The sequence below is a fragment of the Phaethon aethereus genome (assembly GCF_964289735.1).
Source record: "Phaethon aethereus genome assembly, chromosome: 8".
Taxonomy (NCBI): domain Eukaryota; kingdom Metazoa; phylum Chordata; class Aves; order Phaethontiformes; family Phaethontidae; genus Phaethon; species Phaethon aethereus.
Window position 1 is genome coordinate 13,595,524 of NC_138584.1, and position 18,152 is coordinate 13,613,675.

The 18,152-nt window shown below is 38.0% G+C and overlaps 1 protein-coding gene across 4 annotated transcripts in view; it reads left to right on the forward strand.

The window, feature by feature from the left end:
* COL11A1 (collagen type XI alpha 1 chain) overlaps nucleotides 1–18,152 on the forward strand; it is a gene marked incomplete at its 5' end in the record, with an annotated part of 160,097 nt that overhangs the window by 62,236 nt on the left and 79,709 nt on the right. For all 4 annotated transcript variants that reach the window (XM_082002896.1, XM_082002898.1, XM_082002897.1 and 1 more), the window contains 13 exons: nucleotides 1,077–1,160; nucleotides 1,413–1,469; nucleotides 6,118–6,171; nucleotides 7,556–7,609; nucleotides 7,724–7,777; nucleotides 8,370–8,423; nucleotides 12,221–12,274; nucleotides 12,388–12,432; nucleotides 13,778–13,831; nucleotides 13,919–13,963; nucleotides 14,396–14,449; nucleotides 14,916–14,960; nucleotides 16,354–16,407. In XM_082002896.1, the coding sequence (XP_081859022.1) occupies nucleotides 1,077–1,160; nucleotides 1,413–1,469; nucleotides 6,118–6,171; nucleotides 7,556–7,609; nucleotides 7,724–7,777; nucleotides 8,370–8,423; nucleotides 12,221–12,274; nucleotides 12,388–12,432; nucleotides 13,778–13,831; nucleotides 13,919–13,963; nucleotides 14,396–14,449; nucleotides 14,916–14,960; nucleotides 16,354–16,407 (708 nt within the window). The remainder of the gene's footprint in view (nucleotides 1–1,076; nucleotides 1,161–1,412; nucleotides 1,470–6,117; nucleotides 6,172–7,555; nucleotides 7,610–7,723; nucleotides 7,778–8,369; nucleotides 8,424–12,220; nucleotides 12,275–12,387; nucleotides 12,433–13,777; nucleotides 13,832–13,918; nucleotides 13,964–14,395; nucleotides 14,450–14,915; nucleotides 14,961–16,353; nucleotides 16,408–18,152) is intronic.

Below are 18,152 nucleotides of genomic sequence, written 5' to 3' on the forward strand. Positions count from 1 at the left end.
TATGCACATAGCCAGCTCTGCTCCCACTGGAGTCAAAGCAAAACACCATCTGTTTTAGCAGGTGGAAGAACAAGCCCAAAGCTATTAAAGTATCTTGCAGCTTTGTGGTATCAAAAGTACTATATGCATGGAATTCATTATTCCTAAGTGTATGCGTGTATTTTCCTTGGAAAAATATTTTGAAAATGTGGTTGATTCCACATTATGTGGATCCTGACAAACCACCTGGTCTCCTTTCAAATGATAGAAGGCTTGGTACTTCTCATTTTAGAAAAACTCAGGTGCTCATTTCTGGGGGCTTAAAGCAATAAGTTTTCCATAACTTTTTAAAAAAAATCCTTCCATTCTGATGATAATATGACTGCAGGAGAAAAACCTCAATTACTATGCCATCTCTGGACGCAGGCAAACTGAACAAACTGTTGTGGGCAGTGAAAGATTCACAGCCCTGATACCCAGCATGCCTATGCCATACCTTTGGAAAGCTGTGCTTGTTGCAGCTTAGTGTCTCTGCCACATGGCGAAGCTCCTACTAGCAGTTTCATGAGCAATAACAGTCTGGGAGTGCAGCAACGAGTACTTAAATTTTATTCCGTAATTTATTTTGAAATTGTCAGAAATGACACAAAACTGTTTCATTTTAGATACTAAACATTTTTCAAATTGAAGTCTGCCTTAAACTGAATTGCATTTTTCTGTGGGTAGCTACCAATGTACAGAGAATTAATTAATTTTGATACATATATTTAATGAAGTTTTGCAGATAATTAGAAAGTATTATGGCCTCCTTTTGAAACAAATAAATAAGCAAACAAAATGAAAACCAAAATCCTATGAAATCAAGAAAATGTTTGCTCATAAGGGATTAGATTTGCACTTCAGTTCTAAACTGTTTCCAATGACTTAATATTCATGGTGGATCCAGTGGCCTCAATGCAGCAGTCTTCTGAAATTAGTGAAATGGACTAAAGAATGAGAAACTGTGTCTTTGAAGTGGTTTACACAGATGCAGCAAATAACAAGTATGATTTTAATTTGATAAATTCTGAATCCTTTTCTTGTTTTGATACTTGCAGTTCCGCTTTGGTGGAGATGGTGAGAAGGGCCCAACAATCTCAGCTCAAGAAGCTCAAGCACAAGCTATTCTTCAGCAAGCTAGGGTGAGCACAAGGAGCCTGCAAACAAAACTGACACAACGGTACAGCGCAAAAAAATTTCCATTTTATATCATGCAGGATGTGAAATAAAGAGCTCTAAGCATCATCTCATCACAGTAGTTATCCTTATTGACAACTGAGTCAATGACAGGGGCTATTTGCTAATGCATTATGAAATTGTATTAGTGTAGAATTTGTATTCTGGCTGGCAGCTTTTTCTTGATCCCTGTTGTTTTGTTTTGTTTGTTTTCTCAGATTGCTATGAGAGGTCCACCTGGTCCAATGGGACTCACTGGACGACCGGGTCCTGTGGTATGTAAACAATAAAGGGGCCCAGGTTAAAGAACACAGTAACACAAGTCCATGGATCTCATTCTGGCCTTGCCTACGCCTCTGTATTTGTACTTATTTTATTTGAAAAGAAACTGATATAATTAAAGACATAGTTTGTATTCTTATTCAAGGTCTGCAATGCAACCTGTATACTAAATCAGTTTTTTATTGTAGATTTTGGAGTGTTTTGGTAGAGCACACTGGTAGACTTAACAAAACTAACGAATATAGAATCATGGAATCATAGAATCATAGAATGGTTTGGGTTGGAAGGGACCTTAAAGATCACCTAGCTCCAACCCCCCTGCCATGGAGAGGGACATCTTCCACTAGACCAGGTTGCTCAAAGCCCCATCCAATCTGACCTTGAACACTTCCAGGGATAGGACAGCCACAACTTCTCTGGACAACCTGTTCCAGTGCCTCACCACTCTCATAGTGAAGAATTTCTTCCTTATATGTAATCTAAATTTACTATCTTTCAGTATAAAACCATTATCCCTTGTCTGATCACTACAGGCCCTTTTAAAAAGTATCTCTCCAGCTTTCTTGTAGGCCCCCTTCAGGTACCAGAAGGCTGCTATAAGGTCTCCTTGGAGCCTTCTCTTCTCCAGGCTGAACTCTCTCAGCCTGTCTTCATAGGAGAGGTGCTCCAGCCCCCTGAGCATCTTTGTGGCCATCCTCTGGACTCGCTTCAACAGTCCAGAGGATTCAACAGTCCAACTGTCCATGTCGTTCTTATGTTGGGGGCCTCAGAACTGAACACAGTACTCAAGGTGGGGTCTTATGAGAGCAGAGTAGAGGGGGAGAATCACCTCCCTCAACCTGCTGGCCATGCTTCTTATGGTGCAGCCCAGGATACTGATGGCTTTTAGACTGAAAGTGCACATTGCTGGGTGTTTTACATAAGTAGCTACCTATGTCTCTACAGTCAGTCATCTCTGTAATAATATTTACAAAATTTCTTGTGATAAGTATGAAACTCGACAGAAGGAGATACTAAAGCAAGAGTGTGCAGAATGACCATGGCTCACTATTTAAGCTGAAAAGTACTGGAAAGTTCTTACGAGGCATTCTTATAAACAATTAAAAACCATACAGATTTCTAAAAGAATTGTATTTTTTTACTTCAGTCCTCAATTTGGCTTGACTGCTAATACCAAATGATTTGGAAAATGGCCTTATGAATGTTAAAAAAGCTTAATATTTGTCCAAAGTCTATACATGGAACAAAACAGTTTTTCTGATGACATGCAAAACAACTTTTTGATCACAAGTAGGTTTGCCTCTGTAATCCCTACAAATATTTTAAAAGGACAATACTCACAATGAAAGAATAAAGCCAGGTAGGAAGCTCAGCAAGCCAAAACCACATGATCAATCTTGCAATTGCAATTTCCTCTTTTAGGAAATGGATACTTTTCAGACTCAGTAGTCCACTAAATAGCATAATTTAGCATTTACAGTCTTTCAAAAAGCTATTATAAAGCATTTGTACCATGATATAAAATAAAAATGCTGCAGCCAAGATCATAAGCTTTGTAGAAGACTAGTCTTTTCTAAATTTCTTCCAGGTGATTGTATTTATCCACTGATGTAGAGTGAAATTCTCTTCTACAGTTAGTATAGTATCCATATTTGAAAGATCCACTTAATTTGGAAACTGTTATTTTGTCTACTGTGATGGCACAGCTAGATTTGGCTTCTTACAGCAGACGTACGTCAAAATTTAATTTTTATTTATATTGTCATTATGGTGATGGACACAGAGAATAATCTTAGCAGTTTTCATTAGGTCAGACAAGCATCCAGTTGTAAAACACAGACAATAATACAATTGCGCTATTGAGAAATGAAAACAAGCAATTGCTGATTAGCCAACAGAAAGGGATGAAGCAAGTTCTTATTGGTTTATTGTGTGAAGAAAAAGAGACTGGAGAGATATGCCAGTCACAACTATAGCAGCATACATAGAATACAGCAACAGAAGTTGCTGGAGGCCACCTGGTTTTCTCCTTGCATCAAAATGCAATAGCATTTTCCTCCAAAGTAGTTTCTTTCCAGTCATCCCAGTTGTGGAAATTTGGTCATAACAGAAGTGGTGAGACTGTAGTATAAGAAAGATGGTTCCTTTCCCTTCTTTTGTGCTTCTTTCTTTCTTTAATGTGATGCTTCAGCAACAACCCACAGCTGAACAGTAACAATCAAGTCCTTCCCTTCCAACCTCCTCTTTTTCCTCTCATCCTTACACTACTACCACCGACAGAAAATACTGGCCGGGTTATTGTCCGTTGCATTGTGTATAATTATAGCAGTACAATGCAACTGAAATGCCTCAGTGGCTCTTGCTGCTATTCCCCCCAGTGACCACTTTTATTAACAAAGAAACCCAGGGGGACATAAGATAATTACATACTGTTGAAGGAATATTTTAGGGAGCATAAGGAATACTCTGGATCATGTTCTTCCCTGATCCTAGCACCTTAACATTCTCTTCAGTGACTCTTGAAAGCTACATGATACTAAAACTGTTGTAAGTTGTACTCTCGGTTGTCTTGGTAGCGCTTTGCCTCATCTTCATATAGCATCAAAAAATCTGTTCCAGATTATGCTGTGCTCCAAACTGGCTGGTCTCATGAATGCAGTCTGTTTATCTAGGTGAAATTTACTATTTTCAGGTAAATTTTAGCTAAATATCCCACCAGAATCTCACTTGGTCCCTAGAAACTGAAATCACTGGACTTGACTTATCTTTCTAAGCAGAGGTCCTGGTTTTGGGCTATACAAGAGCAATTCTTTTCTAGAGCAATTTTTCTGAAGTAAATAGTTGCAACTAAGCAGAGAATTTGGCTCATGAGTGATCATGATTAGGTATGCAATGCTTAGTAGTAGTCAAACGTGGGGTCTATTTAATAAACTAATACACTATTTCTAGCAGTGTATTTAAATCAAGAGACCTGCAGAATAACATTCAGCCTATACAGACAAAATAACTATAGAACTGCTGTAAACAAGGAATTAATTTGTAAAGACTGGTATAATTTTGACAGTGGTTTGTGTACCGTTAGCTTAAGTATAACCTGGCCTTATACTCATGCTTTCATGTTTTAAAAGCCTTCATGAATTTCTGTATGCAAAGTTCAACAAATTAATATTATTAATAGTTGTTTTCCTTCTAAGCCACCAGGAGGCTCTAGAAATCCAGCTCTCTGATCTGGCAACATTTTTGGCCTACAGTTCCAGAAGCAGCTACAGATTCTTGGTCTGTCAATTGTTAGTGTCCACAGCTTCTTTTAAGAATTAAATAGTCGGAGCTTTTACTCTTAGTATGAATTGTGTTTCGTTAAATTATTAGTAGCCAATAAGATACATTTAGAAACATATCAGTTATTAAAAGTCTTAAACATAGCACTGTCAAAGCCCCAGTCTAGCTTCAACAGAGTCTGGAGTTCACATGTTTAATTAACATAGAATACAAAATAAATTTTTGCCAACGGATATTAAATGTAATCAATTATATTAATTAAAAGCAGAGTTTACATCAGGGAAACCCAAACAGACAGTCACCACCTACCAAAGCCATTGTTCTCTCCACTGCCAGTACCAGCTCAGGATTTGATCTTCAGTTTGCTTAGGAATTGATTCAATACCTGCAAGGTCAGCAGGAATCTTTCACTCCAGGATGCTAGACTCAGCACTAAGCCAAGCCATGAGACGACTTCTTTCTTTGAATGATCACTATGGTGAATATAGAAGGATTACCAATTGTCCAAGGTCTGCAACATTTGTTTCATATTAAGTACATACATTTGGTCATGACCTGTTTCAGAGATCAGAAATGCAAAGATTATTTTGCCTGTAATAGCAAACTCTAGTATGTTCCTTCCCTGAGCTTGTATTCTGTGTGAGCATGTTGATATTTTTTGTTTTACTTTGTCTATTTTTATGAGACCACTATTAAGAAAACACAAACTTTGACTAGTTCTGCCTCAAATTCCATGTACAGTATCTTACCCTGGATGAAGATCTGGATTAGGTCTGTTTATGAGTAAAACTTATCAGAAAATCTGTATCTTCATTTAATGATAGTAAAGAGATTCAGATGTATAGATTTTGCACTTCTTTAGGGACAGATGCACAAAGACCTTGATTAAAACATCACTGAAGTTCATTACAAGATTAGAGAGGGTATTTTTCATTGACTATAGTGATTTTTGGATCGAACTCCAAGACTCTGTTATTTTCTGTACAACACAGAAATACATAAAGGTAAAAAGAGGTGTCTTTCATTTCTGTTGCCTTCCCTACAGAGGATGCACTTCTGTTCTTACTGTGCTCATATTTAGCTCTCAAATATTAATATAGAACAAAGAGTTACATTTGTTCTCATTCAAATCAATGGGAATTTTCTTCAGTAATTGAAAGATTTTTGTCCCAGTTAGGCCCAGTGTCTAGACAATGATGTACCAGGGTATATCTGCAGATTCAAATGGCGAATTCACACCTCCTAATGAATAGGGGATTGTTTGTTTTTTCTCCCTGCAATTAATGTGTAGAAATAGAAAGTAACATTCATTTAAAGACATGTTTGTATATTTAAACAATATGTTTTGCTTTTTCCATCAAGGGTGGACCTGGAGCAGCAGGTGCTAAGGGTGAAAGTGGTGAACCAGGTCCCCAGGTACAGTAATACTGCCTGTTATGTTTGAGCTTGTTTATCTTTAAGAAGATGCATTTGTATCACTTAGAAGAAATCAATCAATGATATGTTTTCCGCGTGCAATTGAAAAAAAATAGCTTTTACAATAGTATCCTAAATTAAATGCAATAGCTTGGTTGTTCATTTTGAAATATGAAAGTAACAATCTTCATATAACAAAGAGCAATTATCACAGGTAGAATGTCATCACTTGAAAAAGTGTTTTAATATTGTCACTTCAGGCTCTTTTCTCTATTAAATAATCATATGTCAGTCTGCAATTGTATGACCTTGGGCTCTGATCTTATCAGATCTCATAAGGTGAGAGAGGTTGAATTTAGTTGGTAATTAAACAGGATATTTTCAAGCAAGATGTGACATAGCAAGAATAAGTCTTTAGCAATCAATGCATGCTTTTCATCTTAGCTTACTATTATATCAGCATGTGTGCAGTGATGTTAAAGAGTGCTGAAACACATTGAAATCTTTCGGCTTAAACCTAAAAGTAATAGGGGGTTCTTAAAGAAATTACAATAGGAGTCTCTGGAACAATGATTTTGCCAGATCTCAAGTGGTATCATGGATTTGCTACATTCTTAGTGCCTGTCTTAAAAATCCGCATGGATATTTGCAGAAGAAAAATAAAGCAATTAAACAAAAAAGCACTCTGAACAGCTGGTCAGTCTTCCAGTTTCCTTACTTACTTTTTTAGGTTTTGGGTTTTTTTCCTACTCAGTATTTTTGGATGGCTAATCTTTACCATTGCTATTTTCACCTGAAGAAGATGCGTTTGGATGGGAATGAGAAAACTTCCGCAGAAATATACGATCAGTGAAAATTACATGTGTTTGAAAAGAGTAATTAGGTTTTTCAGTCTGGGGTAATTTGGTCTCCCTCTAGTTAAAACTCTGCTGTGTAAAGTTAAGACAGCATGTGAGCTGTTTACCAGCAAACTCATGTTTGTGTATTAGTTGGGGATCTGAAATAAGCAGTCTCTATTTTTCATTAAATAATTATTATGTGACTAAAATAATTTTGGTATGAGAGGAAGAAGGGTTTTCAAATCACAGGGCTGAGATCTTCAAAGACATGAAAAGAATCTAAGAAGCTGTAATATTAAAAGGACCAATTATGCCATGTATATTGCCATCTCATGAAAACTAGTGTTAAAATTCGTAGTGCTAAGGCCAGTTTGGATGTCCATGTTCCATTAAAACTAATGGGAATTTGGAAACCTGAATCCATCTCCTGGGAAAAAATGCAGTTTTGTGTATAAAAAAATCTAACCTTGTTCTTGAGGTGAAATGTTTAACTAGCTTTTTGCCTACATGAATGTGATTCTAAGAATTACACTATTTAAATTCAGGGTCCTCGTGGTGTTCAAGGTGCCCCTGGTCCGAGTGGAAAAGCTGGCAAAAGGGTAGGTAGCGTATGGATCAATCCTGCTCTGGGTAAATAGTTTCTGTTTAAATATATTTAGATATTAACTGATTCCACTGCATTTTCAAATGTTTACCCCTTTGGGTTTTTGTAGGGACGTCCTGGAGCTGATGGTGCCAGAGGAATGCCAGGAGAACCTGGTGCAAAGGTAAATAATAATGAGATTTGAGGCTTTATTTCAGTCTTGGAATGGGCTAGACAGATTTTATGTAGGTACCACAGTTTCTTTCAGGCCAACCCAAAGTTCTTCTCTCAAGTGAAAATAGCGAGGTTTCAGATAGCTGGATCAGATGCAAGAGCTGAGAATGAATTATCCATTTAAAATATGGTAATTAACAGTAATGACTAGTAGTCTGACCTTGAAGTAACTCGATTCTTGGGGCATGATTCCTATCCCTCTGAGTCAGTTTCTAGTTAGAGTATTGACAATGGTAAAGTCAGCCTTGCAACTGCAAAGTGCAGCTAGAGTCAAGATTTTAATTTCAATGTGTACTTCTTTTTATAAATAGCATAATTACAGCACAGTGAAAAAGTTAGCGTGGCATCTTCTCTTGCTTTAATGAATAGAAGCAAATTTTGTGAGTTTGATCTATGTGCTCCCCTCCATGTGTTTCATTCAATAACAAACGTGTACATCTAACAAAGGGTAGAAATCAACTTCTAGAGGGAAGGCACAATTTCTTCAGAGTAATACAGAATGTAATAGTCCTTTATTAAAGCTGTGATTTCTTCTTTCCTAGGGTGACAGAGGATTTGATGGTCTTCCTGGCCTCCCTGGTGACAAAGGTAACAGGGTAAGTGTTGTGGTTTAACCCCAGCCTGCAACTAAGCACCACACAGCTGCTTGCTCACTACCACCCTGGTGGGATGGGAGAGAGAATCAGGAGAGTAAAAGTGAGAAAACTCATGGGTTGAGATAAAGACAGTTTAATAGGCAAAGCAAAAGCTACGCACAGAAGCAAAGCAAAACAAGGAATTAATCCAACCACTTCCCGTCGGCAGGCAGGAGTTCAGCCATCTCCAGGAAAGCAGGGCTTCATCACAGGTAATACTCCATAACACTGAGTGTCCCCTGCTTCCCTTTTCTTCGCCTCAGCTTTATATGCTGAGCTTGACATAATATGGTCTGGAATATCCCTCTGGTCAGTTGGGGTCAGCTGTCCCAGCTGTGTCCCCTCCCAGCTTCCTGTGCACCCCCAGCCTACTTGCTGGTAGGGTGGGATAAGGAGCAGCAAAGATCTCGACTCTGTGTAAGCACTGCTCAGCAATACAGAAAACATCCCTGTATTATCAACACTGTTTTCAACACAAATCCAAAACACAGCCCCATACTAGCTACTGTGAAGAAAATTAACTCTATCCCAGCCAAAACCAGCACAGTAAGGAAAACTTCTGTATTTCTACAACAAACTGATACCATCACAGAAATAATGCACTACTCATTTAGAATAGCACTAACGATTATGGGAAAAGTTAAAATGGAATGTCAGCTTCTCACACTACAGAATAATATCTATGTTGTCAGATAATGTATTCCTCATGAAACATTTTAGTAATATCAATCAACAGGCAACAAGTCATATATATAGATAAATTATTTAAATATATTTTCAGAATTCAGATCACATCTTCAGCTAGGTTTTGGTCTAATTTTTCTTTGTTAAGGAATTTGTCTGTTGGATGTGAAGTGATTGTTAAAGGAAATAGTAATAGAAAAAGGAAGTTAACATGAAGTTTCTGTTATCAGGAGCATGACAAATTTTAACCTGCTGAGAAGCTTGCTTAAAAAATTTGAATATTTGAGTTGCAAACTAAATTGTTTAGTGTGGCTTATACCAACAGCTGCAGCTTAAAGGAAGATCAGTCAGGTCAGATAAGTTAGGAAAACTTGAAGTAATATTGAAAACAACTAATTCACTTGCTCCTAGAAATAATCACAACAGGGGATTCTGCTTTAAATTATACCCCTAAAGTAGATGTTAGTGACAACATACTCTGCTGAATATACCTCCCTTACTGTTGTTCTGGTAAGTGCAGTGCACCATAAAATAAAAAGTGAGTAGGAATGTCAACAGAACCATTCCCATATGTGCTAAAGCTTGATGACCAAGGAATGATTACAGCTCTCACCCTTCAATGGGTCAGCACAGTTGCTGCCCTTCCCAGGAAATCTCAGCTGTGTTGGCTGCTTGCCCATAATGTAGTTTTTTGTAACAGCATCTAAGGATACTCTTTTGCGTTCTGTTTGCAATGGGAAAAGAACTTTTGGTGTCATACAGAAATGTCTTGATCCTCTTTCATCATTCCCTTTTACTTAAAGCGTGTAAAGGGATCAGGGCACGACACGACGGGAACGCAGCTCCATCGGCAGGTGACCAGCAGAGGGCGCTAGACTTTAAGCTCTTGCCACTGCTTCCCGCGGCATGCTGAGCGGACACTGGTCAGCCAGGGAATCTCTCTGCCTTCCAACCTGGAATGCTGGAATTGTCTATCTGGGGGACCTTCGAAGTCATAAAGAAAAAACCTGTTTTTTTCAAATATACTATTTGTTTCATATTTCCTAAACAAATACAAACTAAAATAGAAGAATAAGTTTGGATTGAAATTTGCAAAGTAGTAACAAAAATAATTACTTCTTTTCATAATTTCTTTCATCCCACTACTTAAATATTGCTGCATTCTCGCATTTCTATGGAAATCTTCTATAAAAGTATAAACCATGATCTTTCTGAAAGCAACACAATTCAAAGCCAGATCAGATAACTATAACTCTTCAGATTTATATATACTGACAGCATATAATGCAAATATTCAGTTCTGTTTGGCCTGCAATAAAGAGCACAGAAAGTTGAGAAACACTTTTTCTGTTGTAGTTATCTTTTGACTGTAAGGGAATTGATGTTGAAAACCCGTAACTTTAGAGCAGAAGTTTTAGGACTACTTTCAGAATTAGTCATATTTGAACTATGAGTTGCAAATTGGATGCCTCTCTGAGGTTATGCCTCTGTCAAACACAAGTTGTCAGACAGGAGTTACTGAAAGAGATTCTCTGACTTCCAAAGTAGGGGACATCAGACCATGTGGTGTAATATTCCGTTTAGCCTCAATATCTATGGCTTTGAACTTTTCTTACTTAGATTTACTAGATGCATAACCCATCTCCAGTATAAAAGCAAGACACTATACACTAGAAGAAAAGGTCTAAGGAAAAAGAAATTCAAGTTTCAACAGAACATTTGAAGGAAAGAATTGAAGAATTGAAGAACTGAGAATGCTAATAATGATAGGAAGTCTTGTTCTTACTGCATGGCAATACTAGGACACTGAATGCAAGCTCCTAATCTAACTCTAAGTGCCATGTTACTGCAAGGCAAGAAAAGTAGCCCTTGAGGGCATGAACTATTTCAGTATTTGAAAGCTTAAGTCAGTCTTCACTTGGATATTAAGTGGAAGCTAGAGCAGAGATCATGTGTCTTGTGTCATTTTTCAGGAGTGTCATTTATCATGTAGAAAAATGCATGCTCTACCAGAAGATCACACTGAGTAGTTCCAAAACTTAGCAAAATATAAAAATTGCTGTATTGATTCATTTACAGGTATGAAAGTGCAGTTCAGAGAATTTCATTCCCTCTCATGCCAACTCCAACTTACAGAATACAGAAAGGCAGTAGAATAAAATCCTCACATCCCTAATATTAGATAGCTCTGGGGTAAGAGAGCAAGTTACCTAAAATTCCCTAGGAAAGCTTGAAAGAGTAAAGAATGGAGCCACTAAAGAGTGACTCCATATATCTCTGCTAGGGTATACAGCAGTGGTCAGGCACCTTGGAGACACTGATAAAATTAAGGAAAACAGCATGAATACTTGGTTGTTGTCCAATGCCAGAAGGAAGTCACAGTCTAAAAACCTGCTGCCCAGAAAGAGGTCAGTCAGTGGTGTTTGAGCTATGCAGCACACTAGTTCTCTTTAGAAATGGGGAAAGAAAAATAAATCCCAAAAGCATGGTCCAGAATCTACTGAGGCTCTGCATATATAGACTTGAAAAGCCCCAGCCTCTAAGGGGAAGTGTGGAAGTCTGGCTGCCTTCCAAAGCCTCAGACAAATCAGGCCCAAGGCTTTCAATGACTGGTGCCAGGGTACATGGTTCTGAAAGGTGGTCAGTGCACTTCACCATGTATATTCCAGGGCCCAGAATTAGTTTATTAGCTTCTGACCCATGTACATATGCCTTATTTTACTGGCAGTAATACATTGTGTAGGGGAAGGGGGAAGGTGCTGATGAGACAAAGAAAAATGTGGGTAACTCTGCTTTTTGTAGCAAGTTTGTGTACGGTTTAGGGGCCAAGAAAAGTTAAAGAGTGAGATTCTACCAACACAAATAGTTCATTGTTTCAGTAACATTCATTTGTTTTTACACAAATGTAATAAAAAACTTTACTGAGTACTATAACCTGCACATTTATATCATTGTGTCAAGACATGTTTTGACACATCAGACTGTAGCCAACACATTTGTTTTCATTTCCCTTCCCATCCATTATTGTTTCCAGCAACAGATGTATTATTTTAATGATTTTCCTTATTCTACAGGGAGACCGTGGCCCACAAGGACCTCCTGGCTTACCTGGCGAAGATGGATCAAGAGTAAGTTGCTATCTACACAGTAAAATTTAGAGTGAATCCTCATGTAATAGGAATATGGTCATGATACATGCTCTTTTTTTACTAAAACTACTATTCCCTTTGTACAAAACCAGGGAGAAGATGGGGAAGTTGGACCAAGAGGTCTCCCAGGTGAAGCTGTAAGCAATGCTTTCTTATTCTTCTGTTTCTGTTACAAACAAAAGTCATTCTCAGATTTTTTTCCTTTCTATTGAACTGTTCTGAATTCCAGGTATAAAAATTACTCTGTGTGTGTGTATATAGAGTACCAATTCTGACTGTAAAGCAAACAAATGAACAGTTTTGTTCAGCGTGAAACACTACTTACAGGATTAGAATGAAGTCAGGGATACATCCAGCCAAGAACACACAACTTCTAGAATCACAAAGGCTATTTCCAATCCTATTGTGTAAAAACAGTCACTGCAGTCCTGGATACATGAGAATACAACCAAGCCCGTGTTGCTTTGAGAAGGTTTTCCAAACTTCTGTTTATTAGAAAATAAGGCCTGGCTTCTCCTCTTTTCACACTACTGTGCCTCATTATGTATTTTTACACTTGTCTCATATACAGAATTTCCATTGCTGTCAGCTGGAGTTCTGCAAGTGCTACCACTGCAGAGCAGAGTTCTGCATTGCAAGCAAGAAATCAAGCCTCAGAAAGGGGAATTTTACCCTAAATGTATGATATACTGTTGCCTACTCGCAAAGTAGGAAGAAGTTACTACAGAGTCAGAGTGTTAGTGATTTGTGACTATCATACATGAGGAGACTGGAGACTCAGTCCTGCCTACTTTTATCAGTGTGACGTGAATGATGACACAAATGATGAAAACTAATACTCATTTACACAGTATAAAGCCAAAAGATTATGTTATAGACCAAATCTTGCTCACCTTATTTAGGAGAATAGCCCTTGGTCTTTTGTGGAATTTTTTAGGGGTAAGAGGAACAAATCTGATTGTTTCCAGAATGCCTTGCATTTATTATAATAAAATTATTTGTAATTTTTCATTATTTATTGGCTTTTTATTATGCATAAAAGCACTGTATTACACTTAGAACAGTGGTATAGATTATAACAGACCATCACATTTTTTAAAAACATGAATACAAACACGTATACTACTATTCGGGTCAGACCTTCAGGCCAAGACACAGCTGAAACGTTAGTGGAAGATGCTGTGCCAATGTTCTGCATCATGAAATATAGATAGTTATCTCCTACTGTTCTCTGAAATGACCATACAGCAGCTAAATCAAAGCTTGCCCTTCCACTGACATCCTGTTCAGACGTATGGTGGCCTTCAGGAGAATCTGTTATCAGTGAATTTTTTCCTTTTTTCCTTTCTTTCTCCCTCCCTCAAGCCCCATGCTCTCTTTCCATCATCCTTTGTACTGCATTCCTTGCCCAGTCCTGCTGCTGGGTCTCTCTTTGTTCAGAAAAAATCATGCAGGTGTTAATAAGTGCTTTTTCTATCACAGGGTCCACGGGGATTACTGGGCCCCAGAGGTACACCTGGTCCCCCTGGACAACCTGTACGTATGAACTGTTTTGTATTTGCATTTCCAAAAGAAACACGGAGGTCCACTGAAAATTGTTCATGTTTATATTGTTTGTTGTAGGGCATCGCAGGTGTTGATGGACCTTCAGGCCCAAAAGGAAACATGGTGAGTACGAAAGATGGCAATTAAAAAGGGAGTGGATTCTAAGAATCCTTTCTACATTGTCTCCTCCCTGCTACTATGCCATCCCTTCCATGTAATTAAACTTTTCTGTTAAAATATTCAGATTTATTATCATCTCACTTAGAAAAGAGATGTTACTTACTTTTCATCCAAAGGGCCTAACCATGCTTTCTTTCAAGCTCCTTTAGCACCATGGACTCCAGTGCTTAGGTCCTATGTGTAGGCTGTTAATCTCTATTAAAGAAAAGGCCATGATATTCATTGGCATAAAAAAAAATCATACTGGATAGAAAGTTGGTGGTAGACTTTAAAGAGGGAGGAACAAAGATGAGTTTGTATTCCTTTTAGTCCTGACAATGAAGATCTGTAGTGCAGAAATGCAAACCTAACACCCTGGTATTTTTTGCATGGTAGGGTCCTCAAGGGGAGCCAGGACCTCCTGGTCAGCAAGGAATCCCAGGCCCACAAGTAAGTGTAAAATAACTCTCAAGAAATACAATGTAATGTGCTACAATGTTTAATAAATGGAAATTACTACAAGGTTAGCTTTTTCATGTGCAAAACTGATAAGGCTTCAAGGATTTTATAAATAATGCTGCAAATGTGCAAAGGGCAGTGGGAGCAGAGTTTTCAAGTAAGCTTTCAGGGGGATTTTTCATTCAGGAGAAAAATGACTCATTCAGTGTTCCTGGAATGCAGCAAGGACGGCCACACCTGGAGGAGGGTTCTGAATAGGATCTTGTTACAGACCTACTGCCAGAATTTTTTGCTTGTGTAAAAGGCTCACACAAAACTCCTGATCTAATTCATAAGGGGGGAAAAAATGCCACTTATATTTGTCGGTGTGTTTAAACAGATTAATGAGGGACCTTTAGCAGGGTGAATGTATGTATATTGTTCTCCCTGGTTTCTCACACTGGTTTCTTTTTAATAGGGGCTTCCTGGTCCACAAGGTCCTATTGGACCTCCTGGTGAAAAGGTAAGTTACAGCATTATTCTGGTACTTCACAGTCAGTTCTGTGCAACAACCTTGCTTATGTGCTTAAGGGCTGTGCTATGTTTTACAGAATAGTAACCCAAGATCTAAAATTTAGCAGATCTTCCTGAAATTATCAAGTAAATGAATAACCACTGAAGGCCTGGCTTTCCTCTCACATACACTTTTTCACAAGCATAATTTCTTCCCTTTATTTTGGATTAATTTTCTGTTATAAGTGTCAGAATCCCATCTACAATATTAAACAGTGTATTTGTATGTTAATTAATTTCACAGCAAGCTGTGAAAATTATTTTTATTTATCTCTTTTTTTATAACAAAGTTCTACCTACTCAAGTCTGATTCTGTTCTGTTTTTTCAAGGATTATATTTTGAACATAACTCTGCAGTGTAATAGGCATACTGTAGTGTCACTTGTTTTTTCCTGATCTACCTGTTTGTACATGTTCTTGTGGCTTGAAATATGTCTTCTGTTAATTTAAAAAATGTCACTATTGAATTTTACACTAATTTTACTTTTCTCTCCTTTTTTCTGAATTCTTGCTCTATTGATTTTTCTTTGATTTTGCTCCCCTTCACTGTTTAGTATATACTTTAGGAGAAATTGAAGGAGATTTTAGGAAACAATATACATGCTTTTTACCTGTGTGACTCTTATTCTGGCAAAATGGGCTAGGTCCACAAAATACGCATTTCAGAGGCTTTCACAAAGATGTACCATGCCTTTCAGCTATGAGCGCCAGGGTTCTGTAACCTGTACTCTTTGCCTTGTGATCTTATTGGTATCTTTCATATGGTCCATCCTTTTATTCATTAAATTCTAAATGATAGTTAATTTTGTACACTGGGGAATTCTTCCCCACTTTGTGTTGTCTGTGTGCGCATGTTCATAGGGTAATTCCTGAAGCCTGTTCTCAGGCAAGCACCTCATTGAAAAATGTGGGTGATTTGTACTGGCTAAAGATTGTAGGAAACTGGCCTTGCTCCATAAGTTGTATGATAGTATCTTTCTGGGTTCAGTTTTGTTATATTTTTGGATTATCCCTGATATCAATATCAAGGAATTTAAGTATAACTACATTTTATATCCTTATCAATTAGAGTTAAATGTATTGGATATGGGTGGGAATTTTTTTTCTTTTTCTTTCCTGTTGTTTGGTGGGTTTTTTTAATTATTATTATTTTTCTTATAGCTATTCTTCACCCTGGGTGGGTTCACCAGTTGTTTTAACGGAGTTTAAAATACTAAAAAGATTTAAGGTAGTTTGCTGGTTTAGGACATACCAGTCCTCAGAAAAGATGATCTTCGATCATCCTAGCAAATGATAGAATGTTCACTATTGTTCTTAAGATGTGTCTCTGTTACTGCATTTAGGGACCTCAAGGCAAGCCTGGCCTTCCTGGCCTTCCTGGTGCTGATGGGCCTCCTGTAAGTAACCAAATACTTCATCCCTGAAATGTTAAAATACTTTTACCAAGTAATAAATATTTCTAGAGACTTGTGTTGCAAAGGGAAAATGGAGAGTAAAAGCACTGGTAGTCCTAGTTGGCAACAGCATTATAAAATCCATCTAAAACCCCCGTATCATTTGAGCTGTTAAAACTAAGAAAATTACATTTTTGAAGCAGCTGCTAAAAATGGCTGTGGACTTTTAAAATGTGGTCCCACGTGATGAAATGTATCTGAAACATCTGCAGGGATGTGTAAATAATCTAACTGACACACAAAGGGCCAGATACTGTTTCACTGTAGTCTTACTATGTCAGTATGGCAAAGCAAATCATCTGTAAAAATGCTCACCACTTGTTTTCTGAGGAAACATAAAATAGACTAGATGTTCTCTGCATCCTAACCTAAGGTGCATATTACGTTTGGGCTTCTTTCATTGTCTACACTGGGACAGACCTAAAGCAAACTTTAGAAACTTGCGATCGCTAAGGAATCCAGCTTAACTCTGAGTATGAATTCACTCATGTGAACACAGAGTGTAACCACCTCAGTAGCATTGCTTACAGTTCATGCTTGGAATGGAATTAAATTTCATTATTAATTAAATTCCATTAAATGGAATCATTGTTCATAATGACATTCATATACACTAGTTTTCTTGCATCAAAACCGTAATATTTTTACACCACCAACAGCCATCAAACAGTCAGTGTGACTTCTCAGACCATCTCTCTCCTCCCCATGTCATTTTCCCTTACAATTTTTCTTTTAGCTTAAATCTGCATCTTTTAAACCTGACTTTTAGCAGGGTTTTGCTAGGGTAAGAACAACAGAACTGACGGCAGGGGTTTCACTGCATAGATGCTTATATTACAAATACAGAATTGTACCCAGGGCTGTCACAATATCCCTTTTACCTGCCAAAGTACCATTTTCACGGAAAATGTTAAATATGCAATGATAGTCCAGCTGGAATTCTATATCTTGAATCATTGTCTAAACATCTGAACTTTCCCCCTTATCCTTTTCTGCATGCTGGGAACAATATTAATTTCCAAACATAAGCATTATTTTAAATTCTGCATCTTGTTAACCTTAAAAGCAGGGGGGAAATACTGTAGGAGATAATCAGGTGCTAGCACAGGTCTGTACCTGATACACATCCCTACTGTGGTGGGTGGACCCCAGTGAGTAGCTAAGCACCCAGCTCACTCACTCCTTCTACAGGGGGGTGAGGGAGAGAATCAGAAGATCAAAAGCAAGAAAACTCATGGGTTGAGGTAAAAACAGCTTAATAAGTAGAGCAAAGCTATACACACAAGCAAACCAAAATAAGGAATTAATTCACTACTTCCAACCTGCAGGCAGCTGGCTAGCCACTTGCTGGAAAGTTGGGCTTCAGCACATGTGAGGGTAACTTGTGAAGACAAACACCATAACCATGAACCCCCTCTTCTTGCTCCTTTCCCTGAGCTTTTATACTAAGTATGACATCATATGGTATGGAATATCCCTCTGGTCAATTCGGGACAGCTGTCCCAGCTGTGTCACCTCCCAGCTTCTTGCCCACCCCCAGCCTTCTAAGGACTTAGAATGGGACAAAGAGAAAACCTGCACACTGTACAAGAACTGTTCAGCAATAGCCAAAACCCTGGTGTGTTAGCAACACAGTTTTAGTCACAAATCCAAAACACAGCACCATATGGGCTGCTATGAAGAAAATT